We start from the raw sequence: 21609 nt of genomic DNA on the forward strand, positions 1-21609 counted from the left end.
TTTGGTGAACTGTGCAAACACGGCATTGCCTAGAAGGATGCTTCCCCTTGGGATGTTCACTTTTCACAATTTTCACGAGGGTATGTTTCTGCATATCACCCGAGAGTCACCTGGGGGGTCCACATGAGGCCTGTGTGGGGTGGGAGTTGATGGGCCTGGTCGCACTAAATCTGTGTCTTACTCTGGTTCTGCTGCCACCATGTGGTCTGTAGCCCAGGCCTTTGCCACATTCATCAGAAATGCTTTGTATTTCAATTTTGAATCAGGATTTAGAGTTTTGTGTGTGTGTGTTTTTTTTTTTCTTGCTGTCCCCACATTTTCGTCAGAGCTACTGTCACTTTTACTGTCTGTGGCCACAGTTCTTTGTTCTCCCCTCTCACTGCCACTGTCTGAGTCACCATCACTATGTGTCTCACAAGGCACATTAGCTGGCTCATCAGAGAAGAATTTGTCCTTGACTCATACCCCACCACTAACTACTGGCTGGTACAAACAAATTGAAGAGAGGCAAAGCATTTTCTGTTAGAGGGGGTTAAGAAAACAGCTAAGTCATGTTACTGAATTCTAAGCAAACATTCCGGAATTTTATGGCTCAGTATCTATGCAGCTGCGCAGCAAAATAGCAAGTTATAGTGTGTTGCAACCTAATATGTCCTAAAATCATGATATCATGCGACCGGTCCACCACATTTAAAAGCCAAAAGCATGATATCATGCGACTGGTCCTTTAACTGGTAAAAAAGAATGGTCAAGAGGTAACTGCATACCATACTCCTACCATAATATTATGAAGAGGATGTGTCATGTGACTGATGTGAATTTTATGAACTGAAGTAGCAGTTGTTCTGAGTGTTGACATAGCCTCTTAAATGCAGTCATGCTTTATCACTAAGAAAGAACATATCTGGGATAAATTCCATTTTCTGTTCTACTTCTTGTTCAATATTGACTCATACTACAAAATTTATTTTATCAATATCTCTTATCATTGATTTTCTAGGAACATTAACACCAGGACATTTTAGGCAAAATTTATGATGGCATATCCTGTATCATGATTTTGTAGCATATATTTCAACTAAGAACACATGTTGTGCGTACTTGCACCATATTCTCAACATCAGTCCACTCTGAGGAAAAGACAACAACCTTCTTTGTTTGTAATATTTTGTGCATGAGTCATCACAATAACACCTGACATCTATGCTTGCACCAAACTAGTGATGGCTGGCTAGCTTTCTAGCATATTTGGAGCATCTTAAATTGAAAACTGTGTAGTTTGACATAGCATCTAGATTTGGATGATATACCAGAAAAATATTATTAATTGAAAGTGTTTTCAAACTATAAGCTTTCATTCAGAAATACCAGGTTTTTGGATCTTTTCCATCATCTGGTATTCCAGGAACTAGAAAACATGATGTTTTGGAAGCTGGATCTGTTTCTGTTCTCAGGCTAAGGACAGAAACAGTTCCAGTTTCCAAAAATCATGTTTTCTAGTTTCTAAACACCAGACAATGGAAGAAGTCCAAGAACCCAGTATTTCTGAGTGTTATACACCATTGTCAGAACCCTTTAGAATCTACAAGGTGGTTCAAATATGACTGGGACTGATTTTATTTTTAACCAAAATTGCCAAACACTTACTTGCACATGTCAGTCTTCAACGTACTCCCCTCGGGAGTCAACACATTTTTTCCAACGTTCTGGAAGCATCCTGATGACCTTTTCAAAAAAGTTTTGTGGTTGATGGCGTATCCACTCCCGAACATTCTGGCTGACGGTGTCGTCCACAAACCACATGCCTTGCAAGTCTGATTTGAGCCTTCTGAATAGGTAGAAATCACTTGGTGCCAAGTCGGGACTGTACGGCGGATGTGTCAGAAGGTTCCATTTCAATTTCCGGAGGGTTTCCACTTTTGTTTTGGCCTGTTTTGGCCGTATGGGGGTGTGCATTGTCTTGAAGGAAGGCTACCCGCTTTCCACCTCTCTTCCGCTTGGATCGGATCTTTTCCTTCACGTCTGTTGCCAGGAGGTCTGAGTAATAAGCAGCATTGACTGTTCTAGCATCTGTCAGAAAGTCTATATGGATAACCCCCTGCCAGTCTCAGAAGAACGTTGCCATCACTTTTCCTGCCGAACGGCTCCTCCGCACTCTCTTGGGTTTGGGAGAACTAGTATTCCGCCACTCATGTGATGATTGCTGGGACTCGGGGAATGAAGTAGTGCACCCACGTTTCATCGGTGGTCACTATAGACTTCAAAAATGCATCACCTTCATCTTCAAACTGCTGTAGGAGAGACTGGCAACTTGCATGCACACCATTTTGTTCACGTCCGTCAAAGTGCATGGTACCCACCGTGCATTCCCCTTGCAATAGTGCAGGTGGTATTTCATGATGTCTTCTACACTACCAACACTGATGGACAGCATTGCTCCAAGTTCCATGATAGTGATGCACCTATTCTCACGAATAAGTGCATCTGCACAATCAATGTTTGGCTTGGTGACGGATGTTCGTGGCCAACAATCATGCGGTTCATTCTCCACGTGCTCTCTGCCCTCTCTGAAGCACTTACACCACTCAAACACACGGGTCTGTGAGAGACACTCTTCCCCATACTGTTGTTGGAGTCTGTGGTGAATTTCAGCAGACAGGACATTTTCTCCAATGAGGAATTTGATCACAATGCGTTTTTCCATGCTCCGAGGTACCTTCTGTTTGGTCATCACTCTAGCAACTTCCAGACAGGACTAAACAGGTTCTAACCCTAACAGGAGGGAGGGTGGAAGTTGTGGCTTCACTCTCTCAAGGTTGCACAGCTGCTGTGCAGTGCGGCTTGTTTACAAAAAAATCAGTCCTGGTCATATTTGAACCACCTAGTACTTATAAGCTTTCATGTTTAAATCAGATTCTGATATTTTGAAAGCTTCCTCAAATGTGACATGAATTGGATGGGTGTTGATGAACTGCTTAAATTATGTTTTTGCTTTGAACATTTGTATACCTGACATTCAAATAACAATATGCTGCTAGAAGCTGTGAAAGTGATAATTTTCTACTGTTGTACAAGTTGTTATGCAAATTTTATGGAAAATTAAAAATTTTCTTGTAATACCAGCATTGCTTCAGTCCATTTTAATGTTACATTACATAATATTACATTATCCAGTCTGCCTCACTGGTCTAATGGTAACATACTTTGCAGGTTCATACCTGGCCAAAGTCTGTGGCTTTTTAACAGTGATAAAAATTCATAGGACAACTTCCTTTGGAAGGGAAGTAAAGTCAGTGTTCCATTTCATACATTTAAGGTATGTGAAAGGACCTGTCACTCATAAAATATGAGTGAAGGCAAAATCAGGCACCATTCTTGGCCGCCCATTGCACTTCCTACTCTGTTCCTGGATGTCACTGCAGTTGCACGACTGTTGAGACCTCTGGTGGATGAAAGTGGAAACAACTTGAAATTGCCCAACCCAACTGAAGTAGGCTGGACCAAAATTGTGTCCATATAGGAGATGAGTCACAAATATACCAACAGGTTGAGGTTAAAGGCACAAATGACTTATTTGTCAAAGTGCAATATTAGAAACCAACAAGCCAGCAAACCAACCAGTGTTACATTACCCCAATATGAATCAGAATTAAGACATTAGTATTCTTTGCCAGGTGTGAAATGTTCAGTTCTGAATAAATAGCTAGTGTAGTTTGCTTATTGGACAAGAGGCATAGTAAGTCAGTATGATGATAGTATCATGATAGTTTTCAGCAATTTATTTGGACATTTTTAACTCATTTCCTACGTGTATTTTTAAGCATCTAAATAGTATGCCAGTGAGTTTCACAAGATTTTGTTGTAATATTTTAGTAGGACTTAGTTATGCTGAAGTTGTGGCCTTCACCCTTATTGAAATTATTCATTCATGTTTATGGTAGGAATTCTTAATTCACCGTAAGAGTCGTCAAGGTTTCCTTGGCCGAATGTCGACCTCTTTCCACAACCTGGCGGCAGTGTACATGATGCGGCAGCGCACTCAAGAGTTTGAGCAGGTCCGTGAATATGTGACCTCTCTTGGAGAGAAACTAAACAGTGTGGATAGGATTAGCCAACGTATCCACAAAGAAAGACAAGGTTAGTATAGAATTGATTTACTGTTTTGCTATACAGAACATTATTTTAAGCCTGTTTTTATATCGTAAGGAAAGAAAGTGGGCTTATGAGATTAAGTTGCTATGTGAGTGTGTTTATATCTGAGTGCTTGCATGGGTGGCTAGGTGCATGCAGATGCATATGTACAAGTAAGGCCACCCCATCGTCATACTTTTTTTGCTCCAGTGGGTAACAGGAATGTGATGGATGCATGATCTTGTTGGGTGGGAGGAGTGCTAGCACCATTTGTTACGAGGACCTGAAATGATGAATACTAATAGGTAAAGATAAAGTCTATCAAGAAAATGCTTAATACTAAACCAGAAGGAAATAGGAGAGTGGGAAGACCAAGGTTAAGATGGGAAGAATGTGTGTGGCAGGAAATGAGAATTTTGGGTGTAAAGAACTGGAGGCATGTAGCATCTAATAGAGAAGAATGGCGAGCAATCCTGAGGAAGGCCAGGGCTCACAAAGGGCTGTCGTGCCAGTGATGATGATGATGATGATGATGAAAGATAAAGTCCCTATGCTTAACTAATTAAACACTACGCCATGAAGACGTATGGGGAGTGGATGAATAGATCCACATATTCTTGACCTTGGTACTAGTTGGAGGCGAATGGTCAACTTCAGGCTCCAAGGATAGAGCCCCTGATACCCATTGTACAGGAGTCTGAGTGGGTCTCAGAGCCGCCCTGAACAATATTGAGAAGAGAAAGTTCTGAATACGACATTAACAGTACAAGGCTTGTGGGACTAGAAGCAGTGAAATAAGAAAGTGGGTTTTATGATTTCTACTCAGAACTCCTAGTTTATGCTCTTAGAGGAATCCAAATACATCTCCAAACCACTGTATCCATATCAAAATTTTATATGGAACAAAATATTAAAGCAGAATTATATTGGAACTATACCCTCATATAATTTTTATGTTTAATCATTTTTGCTGTCAGATTACCTAAGCGAACTGAATCAGATGCACCCTATCTTCACACTGTGGTCTGCATCAGAACCTGAACTCAGTCCAGTGTTGCTAGCCATGGCTGCTGCTATAGAACATAACACACAAGCCCAGCAACATGTTCTTGTTACATTCACTCCTAATATAGTTCAGGTAAATATGCTATTTTTTGGCAACGACAGTGTGCGTGCGTGCATGTGTAAACTTATAAGGTAAAATAAATGTATAATGATATTCCCATTGACTTGAATATGTTTCTGTTTCAGAGAGCTGTTCAATTAGCACAGGTACTTAACTCTATTTAAAAATTTTATAAAGTATACATAAAGTATATCCTTTGTACAGGGAGATCAAGAAGTCGCGCACATCAGACTAAGCAATTATATTTTGCTGGTTTAATGCACAAACTATAAGACATACAGCACTTACTATTAATGTTTATAACCTTACATCTTAGAAATGCAAAATCAAATCATGTCTTTACACCATATGCTCGAAATGGCTTCCCTGTTCAGCAATGCATGCGCGAGCTCTTTTCACCATGTTTGAGGCCACTTTGTGGAGCACCTGTAAACTGATGCTGTTAATCGCCATCGTAATGTTCCTCTTGAGGTCATCCAGTATATGCGGATTGTTTTTATAGACAATTCCCTTGAGGTACCCCCAGAGGAAAAAATCTGCAGGTGACAAACCGGGCGAATGTGGGGGCCACAATCCTTTCAAAATGAGACAGTCACCGAAAAACTCATGCAAGAACTGCATGGTTTCACTAGATGTGTGACATGTGGCACCATCTTGCTGCAACCATCACTTATGTTCATCAACTTCAAGAAGCGCAATAAACTGTTTAATGATGTCTTGGTACACTGGACTGTTCACTGTTGTTTCAAAGAAAATTGTGCCCACTATTTGACGACGTGATACAGCACACCACACTCCAATTTTCTGACAGTGCAGGGGCTTTTCATGTAACACATGTGGACTTTCAGATGACCAAATACTATTGTTTTGACTGTTCACGTAGCCACTAAGGTGAAACCACGCTTCGTCAGTGAAGAAAACCTGATCAAACTCTTCAATTCCATGGTTGCCAACATATATCCGAAACCATCTGCAGTACACTAAGCATTTTTCTTTATCCAAGTCCGTCTGTTCCTGCACACAGCGAACACAATATGCATGAAGGTGTAACTTCATTGCTTTCTGAGCACTTCCGTACAAAATCCCTGATTGCACTGATAGTCTCCTCAGGCTTTTTGAAGCGGAACACTGCAGCATTTTCTCCATGTTAGCCAGTTTAGCCTCAGTCAAAATGACTGGTGTCCCGGATCTCTTCCTATCTGAAACTGATCCACATTCCTGAAATTGGTTGATTATTCTCTTTATCGTCTAATTGTTATGAACTGCAGAATCCAGATATTCCCAATGAAACTCGTCTGCAGCATGTGCATAAGAACGACTGGCAAATTAATGTTCCACAATGAAAACTCGTTCTTGGAAAAACGACATGTCTGTCACGCAATAAACAAAGCTGTACTGCAGATGTTGTATGACCGGTACACAACAGATGGTGTTTCTACTCATTGTTAGTACTCCTACAGTACCATCTAGCAATAAAGTAAAGCTATCCCTGTAACAGGCCCTGAAGGCCCATAGGGTTGTGAGACATTGAGGGGCCCACATTATCTAGACAATCGGCTCAAAGATGGCGGTAAGGTTGTCAGCCTTATGCACAGGCTGCACTTTACTCCCCAGGATAATTATTTAATTAATTCCTGGTACTCATTTCTGTTAGAGGCTGAGTCTACCCCAGGGCCATAGTGCGGCTGGAATGATCAGGTCAATTGAAAAAATTCAGTGACCTCATCGGGACTTGAACCCGTGACCTTCTGGCTTGTAACATAACGCCTCAACCAACTATGCTACCACGTGCCCACCATCTGCCAGTAGGAGATATAATTATATTAACTGCAATACAATTTATAACAACTTTTAATATGATGTGCGCGACTTTTCGATCCCCTTTATTTGTTTATTACATTTGTGTTACATTTAACCATGTAATGTTACTGAACATTACAATTTTTCAGTTCTTATTTGTTTGTTTCACATTATCTCCCTAAATTTATATGTTCTATGCCTCTTTTGTTAGGCACCACAATTCTTTTCCATTTGTGACAAGATTAATTTCAGAAAGCACATTTTGGAATAAAATAATATCTGAAGACAGTAAGTACTCAACCAAAATATATCCTCTAAAACATCTGGTTTTTATTTGCATTTATATTATAAATAGTTTGTGTTTATTGGAGGTAATTTTACTCCATATTCTCAGGAACATAAACTTTCCATTAAAACTGATTTCCATATAGTTTGTGTTCCATTTTAAGCAGGTTTTACTGTATTGGCTTTGCTTATAGTGTATATGCATGCACACAGAGTAGCATGAATGTACATACAGAGATAACAGAAAATTAATCAAATTGAATTTGTCTTTATCAGTCACTGCTTCCCCCTACACATTCATGTATGTGTCATATATGTGGCAGGTTGCCTGCAGGGCTTGTGGAGTGAGAGTGGCATTTAGCATACAGGTCATTCCATGTGAAATCATCCAGAAAGGTCGCTCACCATTTTTAAAAAAAAATTCAAAATTTGTACACTTATTTGTACATATTTTCACATCTAAAAAAAATGTTAAAAAAATTGTGATCCGCTCGGTTCTCCCGGTACAGCCGTTTTTATAATGCGAAAAAACGCGTTTTCGGCTCAAATGGAGGTTAGCGTTATCTTCTGTATCTCGATAACTATTGAAGCCAGAGACTCCAATGAAAAACGAATTTGTTCCCCATGATATGGACAACAAATCATATCATTACAAGGTTTTACTCAACTCACTTCCTCTAGGTGTAATTAAGCTTGAAACTTACCTATCGATTTTGGGGAAAACGCTATTTTTGACCTTCAGAAACCAATGGGAGGGGGAAAGTATCAGATCTGTGGTTTCTACCCTTTGTTTTCTCCTACATGAAGAATATAATCACGTAGTTTTGAACATTGTACCTATTTTCCAAAATTTTCCAGGAGCTTCCAAACTTTGCTCTGGGCCCAAAGTCGGCCATTTTTAACGTCTCATATCTCCGGTGGGGAAGCTCCGAAAAATTTTAAACTCATAGCAAATAATGCTCTATTCCAGAGTAATGTGGAGCTAAAATTACAACTTTGATATTCAACTAATAGCGAAGTTCCTATAATGCGAAAAAACGCGTTTTCGGCTGAAATGGAATTTGTTCCTCATGATATGGACTATAAATCATATTATTACAAGGTTTCACTCAACTCACTTTCTCTATGTCTAATTAAGCTCGAATCTTACCTATCAATTTTGGGAAAAAGGCTATTTTTCACCTTCAAAAACAGTGGGAGGGGGAAAGTATCAGATCTGTGGTTTCTACCCTTTATTTTCTCCTACATGAAGAATATAATCACATAGTTTTGAACACCATACCTATTTTCTAAAATTTTCCAGGAGCTTCCAAACTTTGCTCTGGGCCCAAAATCGGCCATTTTTAACATCTCATATCTCCCGTGGAGAAGCTCCGAAATTTTTGAAATTCATAGAAAATAGTACATTATTCTAGAGCAGCTTGAAGTTAAAATTATAACTTTGATATTCAACTAATAGTGAAGTTTCTATAATGCGAAAAACGTGTTTTCGGCTCAAATGGAGGTTGCGTTATCTTCCATATCTCGATAACTATTGAAGTTAGAGACTCCAGTAAGAAACCAATTTGTTCCTCATGATATGGACTATAAATCATATTATTACAAGGTTTCACTCAACTCACTTCCTCTTGGTCTAATTAAGTTTGAATCTTACCTATCAATTTTGGGAGAAACACTCTTTTTGACCTTCAAAAACCAATGGGAGGGGGAAAGTATCATATTTGTGGTTTCCACCCTTTGTTGTTTCCTACATGGGGAATATAATGACATAGATTGAACCCTGTACCTTGTTTTCAGAATTTTCCAGGAGTTTTCAAACTTTGCTCTGGGCCCCAAATCGGCCATTTTTAACATCTCATATCTCCGATGGAGAAGCTTCGAAAAATTTGAAATTCTTAGCAAATAATGCTCTATTCTAGAGTAACTTGGGGTTAAAATTACAACTTTGATATTCAAGTAATAGCGAAGTTGTGGGCACTTTAACTTTTACAGATTTTACAGAAAATTGTTCGTTTCTCGTTCAAGACGATATTCAAAGTTTCCATTGGGTAAATCAACAGTCTACACTTCACCCTTTTGTGTATTACTACAAGGCGGACACTATAAGAAAATGCCCAGGCTTGTGTATAATCAGTGATCATGTAAAGCACGATAGAGCCACAGTTTATGTGTTCCAAAAATTTCTTNGAAAATGTGCCTTCAGTCAGGAAAGTTATTTATTTCAGTGATGGCGCTGGAAGCCAATATAAAAACAAAAAGAATCTTTCCAATTTATGTCATCACTATGAAGACTTCGGACTTGAAGCAGAATGGAAATTCTTTGCCACCTTGCATGGGAAGAATGCCTGTGATGACATTGGCAGCACCACGAAGAGGCAAGCAGCGAAAGCCAGTCTTCAAAGAACTCATTTTAATCAAATCATGTGCCCGCTAGAACTGTAAATATTCTGCACAGAAAATATCCCAGGAATAGTTTATTTTTTGTGCCAAAAGAGGAAGTTACAAGAAATGAAATCATTGTAGAAAGCATGTTCCAAAAGTGCAAAACTGCTCCACACAAGAGAAAAACACTGGGTCGTCCATCTGGAGGAAAACACGGTCAGGTGTTATAAAACATCCAAGTCCGATGATTTCGAAGAATTCCTGATAATGGACACTTACTGAACTACGTGTACTTTCAAACAAACTGGAAAATATTCATCAGAGTACACAAAGAACTAATACCATTGGATGCAGGTAAGCCAATTGTTGAGGTATTGGGTTTTTTTTGGGGGGGGGGTTGGTAAAATTCAAAGTGGACACAACTTTGCTAGTAGTTGAATATAAAAGTTGTAATTTTAACTTCAAGTTTCTCTAGAATAGTGCACTATTTGCTATGAATTTAAAAATTTTCGGAGCTTCTCCACCGAAGACATGAGATGTTAAAAATGGCCAATTTGGGGGCCCAGAGCAAAGTTTGGAAACTCCTGGAAAATTTTGGAAAATAGGTACGGTGTTCAAAACTAAGTGATTATATTCTTCATGTAGGAGAAAACAAAGGGTAGAAACCACAGATCTGATACTTTCCCCCTCCCATTGGTTTCTGAAGGTCAAAAATAGCGTTTTTCCCTAAATCGATAGGTAAGTTTCAAGCTTAATTACACCTAGAGGAAGTGAGTTGAGTAAAACCTTGTAATGATACGATTTGTTGTCCATATCATGAGGAACAAATTGGTTTTTCATTTGAGTCTCTAACTTCAGTACTTATTGAGATACAGAAGATAATGCAAACCTCCATTTGAGCCGAAAACGCGTTTTTTCGCATTATAAAAACGGCTGTACCAGGAGAACCGAGCGGATCACAATTTTTTTTAACATTTTTTTTTAGATGTGAAAATATGTATAAATAAGTGTACAAATTTTGAATTTTTTTTAAAAATGGTGAGCGACCTTTCTGGAAGATTTCACATGGAATGACCCATACATGCCGTGAATCCACGTCAGATGATGATCTTAACCCATTACATGAAACAGTGAACTAAACCTAGGTCATCACTCATGGCCAGCCATCATGTCCTCTGATCTACCCCCAACCAGAATACATGATTTATTGCTTTACTTGCTATCTATGCTTGTCTCTCTTGAAAGGTATAAATTGCCAGGCAGTGACTAAATTCTTGTATAACAGAGAGATAGATAATAAATCCTTTACAAATGTGGTACAGTTCAAATATTGTTTAACAGCCTCTGTGTTAAATTTATTAGAGATGTCTTCATTGTTTTTGAGTTAGAGAAACTAATATATGCATATTATATGGCAATGAGCTTGAGTTTGAAAATCCTCCTTCTGTAAAATTCCGGTCCAGCCATCCAAAGACACTGACACACTGCTTTCTGAATTGTCGCCCTTGTCTCAAAAAGTTGTCCACGCAGCTGATCCTTCACAAATCCAAAAAGATGATAGTCGGAGGGTGCCAGATCAGGGCTATAGGAGGGGTGTGGAAGAACTTCCCACCCCATCTTTGCAATTTCTTCCAATGTGAGGCGAGTGGCGTGAAGGCGAGCATTGTCATGCAGGATGATGATGTTTTGTCCTGGACGTTTATCGTGCAATGCACGACAGAGCTTGTACAGTGTCTGGACATAACAAGCAGCATTGATGGTTTTTCCCAGGTTCCAGGAATTTGGCCAGAATAAACCCCTCTGCATTCCAGAAGACTGTGCCCATCACCTTCGCAGCTGATGGCACTGTCTTTGCCTTCTTTTTTGATGGAGAATGCACATGGTGCCATTCCATACTCTTCCATTTCGTTTCAGGCTTGAAATGGTGAAACCAGCTTTCATCACCTGTCACAATACAGAGCAAAAAATCATCGCCTTCGTGTCAATATCTCTGCAGCAGTTCTGAGGCGATGGCTTTTCGCTGACCTTTGTGGTCTTCGGTCAATAACCGCGGGACTCACCGAGCACATACTTTCCTATAGCCCAAGCTTTCAATCATCTCCTGTACTGCACTGTGCCCTATTCCAAGTTTTCGGGCTATTGTGTCCACAGTCACATGCCTGTCATCTTGAATGATCTCATCCACTCTTTCCATGTTGCATTCAGTTGAGGCTGTTAGAGAACGACCGCTCCGAGGCTCATCTTCGATGCTGGCGTTCCCATCTTTAAGATGTTTGACCCATCTTCGAACACTGCTCACACCCATGCACACACTTCCATAAGCACACTGAAGTCTCTGGTGAATTACTGCAGCAGGGATTTCCTGTTTCACGAGAAATTCGATGACAGCACGCTGGCGAAACGACGTATCATTGTCGGCCATTTTTTTAGGAGTGATACTGGTTACGTGATGCAAGCTATTGGCGTCACAAGACAGTCAAGGTTAACACAACAGCTGGTTCCACCTAACACCATACTTTCTTTCGTTTGCTGTTCCCAGGTTGCATGCAAAAAAAAAGTTGCTCATGACTTTCGGTACGACCTACGTACAATATGGGCATAATTTCTTTGTGTGTTATAATGACACAAGTGGAACACCCAAGAGGAAAATTAATTAGCCTAAAATTGGAATAATTAATAAAAAATAAATGTGATTGCACAGAGTTTTCTGACCTCATTGCTCTAATATAATAGTTCACTTGAACCAAACATTCTCTTATGTTTGTTTTGTTTTACACTTTTTAAGCCTCTGAAGGAATATCTGCTTTATATTGAAGCAGTGAAGGAAGCTCTCACTCGCCGTGATTCAGTTCAAATTGAATATGAACTTACTGTAGAAGAGCTGAAGAAAAAGAGAGCAGAGAAAGATCTGGTAAGTTTCTGTAGAATAACTTTCCTTGTTTTTTACTTCATGGTATAAGTAATCAAGCCCATTCTGACTTCACATGCTCCTTTAATCGTTTCCAAGGTCTTCCTTGATTCTTCATCCTTTTGGTTTATGCTGTAAAATCAGTTCCACTGTTCTTTCATCAGTCATTCTGTTTAGATAGTTTATCTATTTTTTTGCCATTATTCATCATTTTTATTTTGCATTGATTTTATTTGCAATTCCAGCTCCCTTATATTTGTAACTTATAGGATTATTCATATGTTTTAAGTGGGGAGGTTGCTTACCTACATAGCTTTTAATGAAGAAACTGAAATTGCCTTTGTGGTCTTATCAGTGGGGTGATGATATTTTCCTTCATATATGATTTCAGCAGCTGCAATACATAGTGTCTGTACCAGGGTTTTCAAAGTCATGTATGTTTTGAGGTCAGTTTCATGTTTGACTTTGTGACCATGACAAATGAAGGCAAGAAGGCAGTGAGACTTCTCTTGTGATCAGTCAAGTCATGGCTCTACATTTTTTAAATTGTGTCTGTCTCCAGACTATCAAGATTTTTTTACTCTTTCAGTGCAGCAAGTTGTCCAAGGAAGCTTACTTTTTTAAGAGACTGAGGAAAGGCTGTTTTGATAAAGCACAGTTTTCAAAATGCAATTACAAAATATTTCGTTCAAGTAATTAGACTTGTGCATCTTACTTGGCAGATCCCAAATCTCAGCAGACCAGCTACCCTGTCAGATTTTTTATGGTTTTTTCTCGGTACCTCCCTGCAGATGTCAGGATAGGGTCTTAAAGTAGGTGACAGCCACTTCCTTCTGCATTCTTCCCAGTTCATTATTCACTACTAGCACTGTCATATTACGCTGCAATCTGAGCAGATGTGTTAATAAAGAAAGATTAAAGTATTCAGTATTGAGGGGGTGGGCTTCCCCATGCACTTAGACCAGTTATTGGTCCATTGTGCGTCCCCTTTTAATTTCTACTGTCTCCATACGCTACCGGTACTGGTGCTTACTATCAGCCCCTTTCTGCCAGCGAGGTTCCAACCTTCTACTGGCAGTGGTATCTAATAGTTAGTCCCTTTCTGTCAGAGAGGTCCCCCCTCTTCTGGCAGTGGTACCTAATACTTCCCCCATCTACCGGAGGCATTGGAAACTACTTTGGGCAGGAAACTTTTTGGCCAATTTTAGCTCAGAGGTCTCCTAGAGACATGAGGTTCTTTTACATGCCATATCTCTATGACATGGGACCCATGGCTTAAAGTCCCTCCAGGAGGACTTGTTCCCTGAATTTTTCCGCCCTTAAAAATTCCACGACCTCCGCCAGGTTTGAACCCGCGTACCCTGAGTCATGAGGTGGGAACGTTACCCCTAGACTACGGAGGCCGCTGAAAAGTAATAAGTAAATGTAATATTTAAATTTGGTATTTGATAAAATTGTCAGTATTGAGACTGTATAGTGTGATTAATGAATATAGAGCAGTTGGTGGAATGAAAATTAGCAGGGGAAACTGAAGCACGCAGAGAAAATCTGACACAGTGCCATTTTGTTTACCACAGATGCAACATTTACATATGAAGTATTTAAATGTAACTGTTGTAACAGAGTTAGATTTATTTTTTTATTCATGTTCAAAATAATATTCATTCTTTTCCTTTGAAATTATATTGCTGGAAGTTACAAAGAATAATCCTGTAATTTTCCACAGATTAATGCTTTTATTGTAGTTTGATGGCCATGCAAAGTGATATTTTGTAAAATATGAAAGGGTGTGTGACAGAGCTTTGCTGCACTCAAGTTTGACATTTCAGATTTATACATATATATCTCTCACAGAAGAAGAGAGCGGGATTCCATATATGCTTTAGCTTTACATGTTACTTTAAATTAGTAAAAATTAAGAGGAAATTATTTCAAATAATTATTCTTGTATGTGTTTAAAAAGCCAATCAAAAGAAAAGAGAAACAAAATCTTGATCATTGAGTCACTTGATGATAATTTATATCATTCCAGATGTGAAGTGGGCGGTATTCTAGTCTGTAAATTTGTGGTTTATAAAGTGGCTCTTCAGTTTTCTTTTCATGTGTACATTCCTCACAGTTCATGTTTTCAGCTTACAACAAAGGTTTATACACACATTTTATTTATAAAACTGTTTTGTGTTGCTCAGTAACAATCAGGGAAGGGTTGAAAATGTATCAAAAAATGGGCACTACAGCAACAACAGTTAAAGTTATTAAAATGTACTCGTATTTATGGTAAAATATGTATAGCTCAGGTTATGGAATTTGTCTTGTAACCTAGTCAAATTACTTTATGACTAGATCAGATTAAAATTCTGTAGATGAAAATTTGAATAAAGTTGCCAGTTTATCCAAAATGTATGGCTTTTAACTGATTTTAATCATATAAAGAATGTGGTCGTGTAATATTCTTTGTAGACATTTGAAAAGGTGTTTGGTAATTGTGCCAAGAAATATGTCAAACTAATTTGTGCAGTTTTATGTGTCATATCCCTTTGTGATGATAAGTAGCTTACTGTCACATGGACAGTAACGTTTTTGTTAGGAATACAGAACCTTTCAAAATAACCAGTGTGAACAAAATTTGTTTGATATTACAAAAACCTGAAGAAGCCAGTCTTCATTCTCTAGAAATATCTTCAGAAGGGGCAGTAGAAAGGTGAAGAATATGAATATTAAATGTATAATGTTCAGGAATTGTGTCATAGCTTGTGTTATATACAGTTACTGGCAGAAGAGCAAACATCTGGTAGTGGAGGCTTCAGTCTTGGAGGAGCCTCTCTGTGGAAGAGTGCTGGAGAAGTGAGAGATGATAAGCTACAGAAGTTAGCACAAGCCATCCCGCATCTTGTGAAACAGGTGGAGGTCAGTTCCACATACTTTAAAACATAGATCATAATCTCTTACATGTCTGACGTGACATCTGTCGTTTTCTTCGTTGCCTCCCAGTGAATACCTTATTAGTACCTTAACACCATGGCTTCTTTCATCCCCAGCCGTTCCTCTTTCACAGGGCATAATCATTTTAACATTTCTGTCAACTTTTGTAATTGATACATCATTCACTAGCCTGTGAAATAACTGAATGAACTCATTTCTTTGGGACCTGTATTCTGACTGAGAGCAGTGCTTCTCTAGGCCTCTTTCAATACAGTAAAACTTCAATTTTACACTCCTGGACTGTACATATTTTAAAATATACACACTTTTGTGGGGACACGTGGTAGCATGGTTGGTTGAGGCACTATGCGACAAGCCAGAAGGTCACAGATTTAAGTTCCGGTGAGGTGGATTTTTTCAATTTATCTAATCCTTCCAGCCGCACTATGGCCCTGAGGTCGACTCAGCCTCTAACAGAAATGAGTACCAGGAATCTTCCCGGGGAAGGGGGGCATGTATGTGGACACACATGTCCACAGTCATGTCTTCACTACCTGTTGCTTGGTAGTGGCTTCCAAAAGTGGACATTCCCCTTCCTCTGTGTCCAAACTGTCCCCAGCCTCAGTTACCTGCTTCTTACAGCAGCAGCTCACTACGACTGAACCTCGGCATTTCTCTAACTCAGTCACTCACCAACCATCCAACCAACCACCTCAACTCAGCTCAACTCAACTGACTCTCACTAACTGTCCTGCTTATAACACCTTGGCACAGACTGGACATAAAACACTGTTTCATTATAGCTGTGCAATTGTTTCCGTGAAAGCATACTTGTTTGTGAAGCTGTTACTTATCAGCGACTGTTTCATAGCTGCTTCTTTTGTGGTCATTGCCTAACAACGGGTCTGCATGTCACAATATGTATCTAGTACTGGTACAGATTTTATCTAGGTGCAAATCTCATTCAACTTTACTTATATTTTCTGCAAAAATTATGTTTGTCCCCAGTTTATCAAGGGACATTTTTTGTCACAGTGTTAATCAACAAATCATAAGGTGGAGTCCATATGCTGGAATATCTATACCATGTTGCTCCATCATATTCAACTTTAACCTTTATGAGCCGAAAGACACCATATGGGGACCCTTAAATTATGCCGAGATGGCCGAAAGACACCATATGGTGACTCGCAGGCCGCGCATGCGCACAGTGTTTCAAAATCTAATTTTAAGATAGAAATTCTTGTTGTACTTACATTATTTTTGGACACCAGCTTTATAAGTAGACTGTCTTCCCTCCTGCATCATCTAACTGAATGTTCCATGTCACTGAATGCAGAGCCCAACGTCTCAATTCATGCACTTTCTCCATAATTAACTCTGTTTTCCACGCAAAGTGCGCACACACAATTTTAGTCTCGTATTAGCAGGAAGTAAGCCAGTGATGGCGAGTGGTGTCCTCTATTCATAACGCTTATAAAACATTGCAATTTCAATTATGCACCATGGCCCCTTTTCGCATTGAAGAAGTTGAAATTGAGAGGCCACTCATAAATCACACCATTCAGAATGTGTTACAGTTTATTCTGAAGGGACGTGGAAGCAAGTGGAATGAGGTGATATTCCAAGAACGGCCTCTGTGTGGATAGTCTGACATACGTGAATAAACAAACAGAGATTCATAAGGCAATGTAGGATAAGAACTCGCCCTCACTCGGGTATAGAGGAAGTCTACGTGATGGCAGAATGTGCAGTACGAAAACATCTTCTCCTATTGCCAGATAAAAAACAGACAGTGCGTCAGCACCATGCATTTATACTACAGAAACGTATTGTGCAGAAGCTTTATACATTTTTGTGGACAGACGCTCAAAATTGGGGAAAAATTTTTTTTTGGAATCAGTGTAACAATTTTTACAGATTCTAAAATCTGTAAATTACAGTATCTGATTCTATATACTTTCTAGATAAAAGTAGCGTTTATTTCGTTCGTTTATCACAAAAATTGTAGAAATCACAGCATTTTGAGTAACGTGATTACAATTTTTATTACTCTACAATGGCGGGCATTTAAATTAACTCCATCCCGCTGCCACTAACGGAATTTAAATGGCCCGTCCCCTAATCGTTAATTGCATATTTCATGAAAGTTTTGCATTGAACAGAGTTTTATATGGGGGGGGGTATTTGTCTCAGTGTTGATCAAAGAATTTCTTCGACAGTCTGGGAGTGAATATCCATGCTGCAGTGGAACACAAATTCAACTTTAATTGTACTTTTCATTAAAATAAACAGCGGGCAAAATTTCATCAAAGGAAATATTCATCTTGACGTTCGTTAAGGGACTGTGGTGGACTCCATTGGCACAGATATCCGTACTGCATCACCATACCTCAGTCTAGCATGTAGAATTATACTGTAGAAAGTAATATTCACTTTTTGACACAATCTATTGATAAGAGAATGTGTAAATATTCCAGGTAAATATGGCAACCACCATGAAATCATTCACTTTAGAGGTTTTGTTATTAACTCTTTGAAGTGCAATGGTTACCATATATACCATCTGCTTTAACATTAGAAATTCTGCAGTTTGTCCACAGAGCAAATTTAGAGCTTTTAAATTCAATTCATTTCAATTTATTTTTGTTCATCAGATCTACATTTGGCGATGGCGCCTCCAGATGTAGAACATGTCAAAGCCCAAGTTACTATAAAATCAATCCAGAGGACATCATAAATATATTACAACTTATATACAACCATTGTTGCAATAACTATTGATACAAGGAAATTTACTCTCATCATCAACACTATGCAGCATGGTGCCACACTGAAATACAAATCACATCAATATTCCCCCTTTATCCCTTTTTTTTTCTTACAATTCAAACCCAAAAGGACAATGTTATAATTAAAAACAACATGCATATAACACTTGCATTGCAACTTATTATCGTAATAAAATACATATTAATATTGTCTATAATAGAGAAAAAGCACATCTAGAGAATTATAGATATTATACAGTAAAAGTTTTTTAAAAATGACTAGTGTTGTTTTATTTATCTGTAATTGACACAGTCATCCTTGTTTTCCATTTATAATACTCATCTAAAGAATAAAAAGAGCCCACCTGCAAAAAATTTTTAAGGGAATATTTGAATTTATCTAAATCTTGTGATAAATTTTTTATACTAAGTGGTAATTTATTAAATATTCTAATCCCAGTGTAAGATACTCCCTTTTGAGCCCAGGTTGATTTATAAGTTGGATAATGTAATTCGAATATTTGTCTAGTATAAATGTTATGAATATCTGAATTTGCTACGTACTTGTCCATGTTTTCAACTATGAAGACCGATATTGAAAATATATACTGTGAATAAAATGGAAGAATGTTTAATATTTTAAACAGAGGCTGACAAGTGTCCCTATTTCCTGCTTTCATTATTACCCTAATTATTCTTTTTTTAATTTTAAAGATTTGAGTACTATACGTTGAATTCCCCCAGAATATTATGCCACATGACATTATAGAATGAACATATGTATTATGACGTACATCATCAGTAAGCTCTCTAGGGACAATATTGAGACTAGTACTCTTATAGCATAACAAGCCGAGCTCAATTTCCTGGCTGTTTGTTTAATATGTTCCTTCTATGTTAACATACTATCAATTGTCAGTCCAAGTAATTTCAAAGTATTCGTATTATTAATTTTGAGAATAAGCAGTGATTATTTCCCTAACAGCAATAGTCAATTGGTCTTTGTAGTTGAGGAGTAATATATTTTCTTTGAGATAAACCTGAGCTCTTAAGTGTTCTTTAGATTAAAGCCATACTCCAGAGGGCTAAGTTGATAGCTCATTCATATGTAAACCATTCTTGCAATTTCATGTATGGAACTCATGATAATTCATTGCATTTCTATAGTATGACATCTTGTCTCCGTAGTCTCCTTGGTTGCGATATAACACAGATAATATTGTGTTGAAGTTCTGTCATTATCACTGTGGGTTCAAGTAAGGTTGGTTAGAATACAGCTATAAAGAGAAGGCTTAGAATTCTGTCTGTCTGAAACATTCGTGTGCTGATACTTCTTTTTTTTAATAGGAACATCAGGATAAGGTGGAATGTGCTAATGAGAATCTGAGGGCTGATTTGGATCGCTGGCAGTATGAGAAGAAGGATGAACTAAAGAAATTGTTTGTGTCACTAGCTAATCAACAAATTAAATATTATGAACAGGTATAATGAAATATTACAACACCATCATATTAATTACACTTCAAAATGTATCACATGAAGTAAACTGCATTCTGTGTGTTACAAAGAAATTCATCCAGACTGACTTTCTTCAAGTATTTTATTTTATTGCTAGTGGGACTAAGTCCCTTGTAATGCAGCCACTTCTGACCTATTGTACCAGCCCCAGATGATAGGTAAGGGTGATTTTGGAGCAATTGTTGGAATGAAGATTGGCAAGGGAAACTGAAATACTCGGAGAAAACCTGCCCCAGTGCCACTTTGTCCACCACAAATCCCACTTGACCAGACCCGGGATCGAACCCGGGCCGCCGCGATTTCTTCAAGTAATGGACTTCTGTGTTGATATCATTAACACAGAAATTCAGTTTATAGTAGTTTAGAAGCAGTACAGTATAAGTAGTCTGAAAATATTGAACATGTCCTGTGAATACACATTCACGTACATGCAAATTAAAGTAGCCAAAAGGAACAATTGCATATAAAATTTGTAAATTTTGTTCTTTAGATGAGCATACATTAAAATTTTCTCCTTTTTTATATGTGTCATTTGTATCTTTATGAAACATGGTACAGTTTTTATGATTTTCTGGTAAGAAATACTTAAAAAAGTGAACTTTTCTACTATACTAATTCAGATTTGTAAATAATACTTGATTTTTATTTAAGAAAGTGTATGTTCTAATTACATAATCCACTAAATTCCACTGTGTTTGCCCCTTCTCCTGAAACAGAAGAAATGTAAATTTCATTGTAAATGAAGCTGGTATCACTGGAGAGCTACAGTATTTGTGTCTCATACATAGATTCATTATATTATATTTAGGGCTTGAAAAATATGGTTGCTCATTTGTATTAATGGACTTTGTTTCGATTTTCTCATTTTGTTTGCTTAATTATTTGTTGTTTTTACTGATGTGAATACACTGGTGCCTTTGCCACTGTTTCCCATATGTCACCCCTAGACTGGCCACATGGAGGAAAGTGAAAATGTTTTAAATGTGTATGCTGAAATAAGCAGATTATGGTACTTTAAAAATAATGCAGTTTCAGTTTTCACATTATATATGTGTTGGAGAGTATAAAAATCCTTCTTTTCATCATTGTTCAAAAGTTTAATCATAACAGGCAATGATGATTATGTATTAGTTTTTTCAAATGCTTTTGAGTTACAAAGTAGAGGTTATTATAACTTTCCAAACCTTGGCTACATGTTCAGTATGTTGTTACAGTGCCTAGCAGCGTGGGAAGAGGTACTGCCGGATATGAAGGTTGTAGATACAACTTCCTCATACTCTCCCAGTAACAAGCTGCAACTGCAAGTACCAAGCTAGCTGTTTGGTCCAGCATTTAACTAATATTATCGCACACTGTATAAAATAAATATACCACTTGTACAGGAATACTTTTGTGGATTTCATTGCAACATATTTATGAATATGAAGAAGGAAAGTATTATTTTCTGTTATTAATATCAGTAACAACAATTATACTCGTAAGTACACAATTCTTGCATAATTAATCAAATTGGAATAAATTGGAAACTATTTCAGACCTGAATTTAATTGTATGTAAATAATGATATGGACTTATGAGGAAATGGACATAGTAATTACTCATTTCATTTTTTAGATTTATTTATTTTCTTTTTAATTAATTGCAAGTTATGATTGACATCAAAGTGTTCATGAACATTCTGTTTTAGCCTCTGTTCTGACGTTAATATGTGGTATATTTATATAGCTGAAATGCACAGAGCTATGTAAGGGCAGACCATCCAGCAG

General features: G+C 38.0%; 1 protein-coding gene across 4 annotated transcripts in view; it reads left to right on the top strand.

The window, feature by feature from the left end:
- The window catches only part of LOC111865013 (sorting nexin-7), a 32399-nt gene extending 11169 nt beyond the window's left edge, over positions 1 to 21230 (top strand). For 3 of the 4 annotated variants that reach the window (XM_023852704.2, XM_023852705.2, XM_023852702.2), the window contains exons 5-11: positions 3942 to 4137; positions 5109 to 5269; positions 5383 to 5403; positions 12510 to 12635; positions 15399 to 15539; positions 19673 to 19807; positions 21058 to 21230. In XM_023852704.2, coding sequence (XP_023708472.1) covers positions 3942 to 4137; positions 5109 to 5269; positions 5383 to 5403; positions 12510 to 12635; positions 15399 to 15539; positions 19673 to 19807; positions 21058 to 21159 — 882 coding nt within the window. In that variant the 3' untranslated portion in view covers positions 21160 to 21230. The remainder of the gene's footprint in view (positions 1 to 3941; positions 4138 to 5108; positions 5270 to 5382; positions 5404 to 12509; positions 12636 to 15398; positions 15540 to 19672; positions 19808 to 21057) is intronic. The other variant, XM_023852703.2, reaches the window with a different exon arrangement.
- The last annotated feature ends 379 nt before the right edge of the window (positions 21231 to 21609 follow it).

The sequence above is a fragment of the Cryptotermes secundus genome, unplaced genomic scaffold (genome assembly GCF_002891405.2).
Source record: "Cryptotermes secundus unplaced genomic scaffold, Csec_1.0 scaffold766, whole genome shotgun sequence".
In the NCBI taxonomy this organism is placed as follows: domain Eukaryota; kingdom Metazoa; phylum Arthropoda; class Insecta; order Blattodea; family Kalotermitidae; genus Cryptotermes; species Cryptotermes secundus.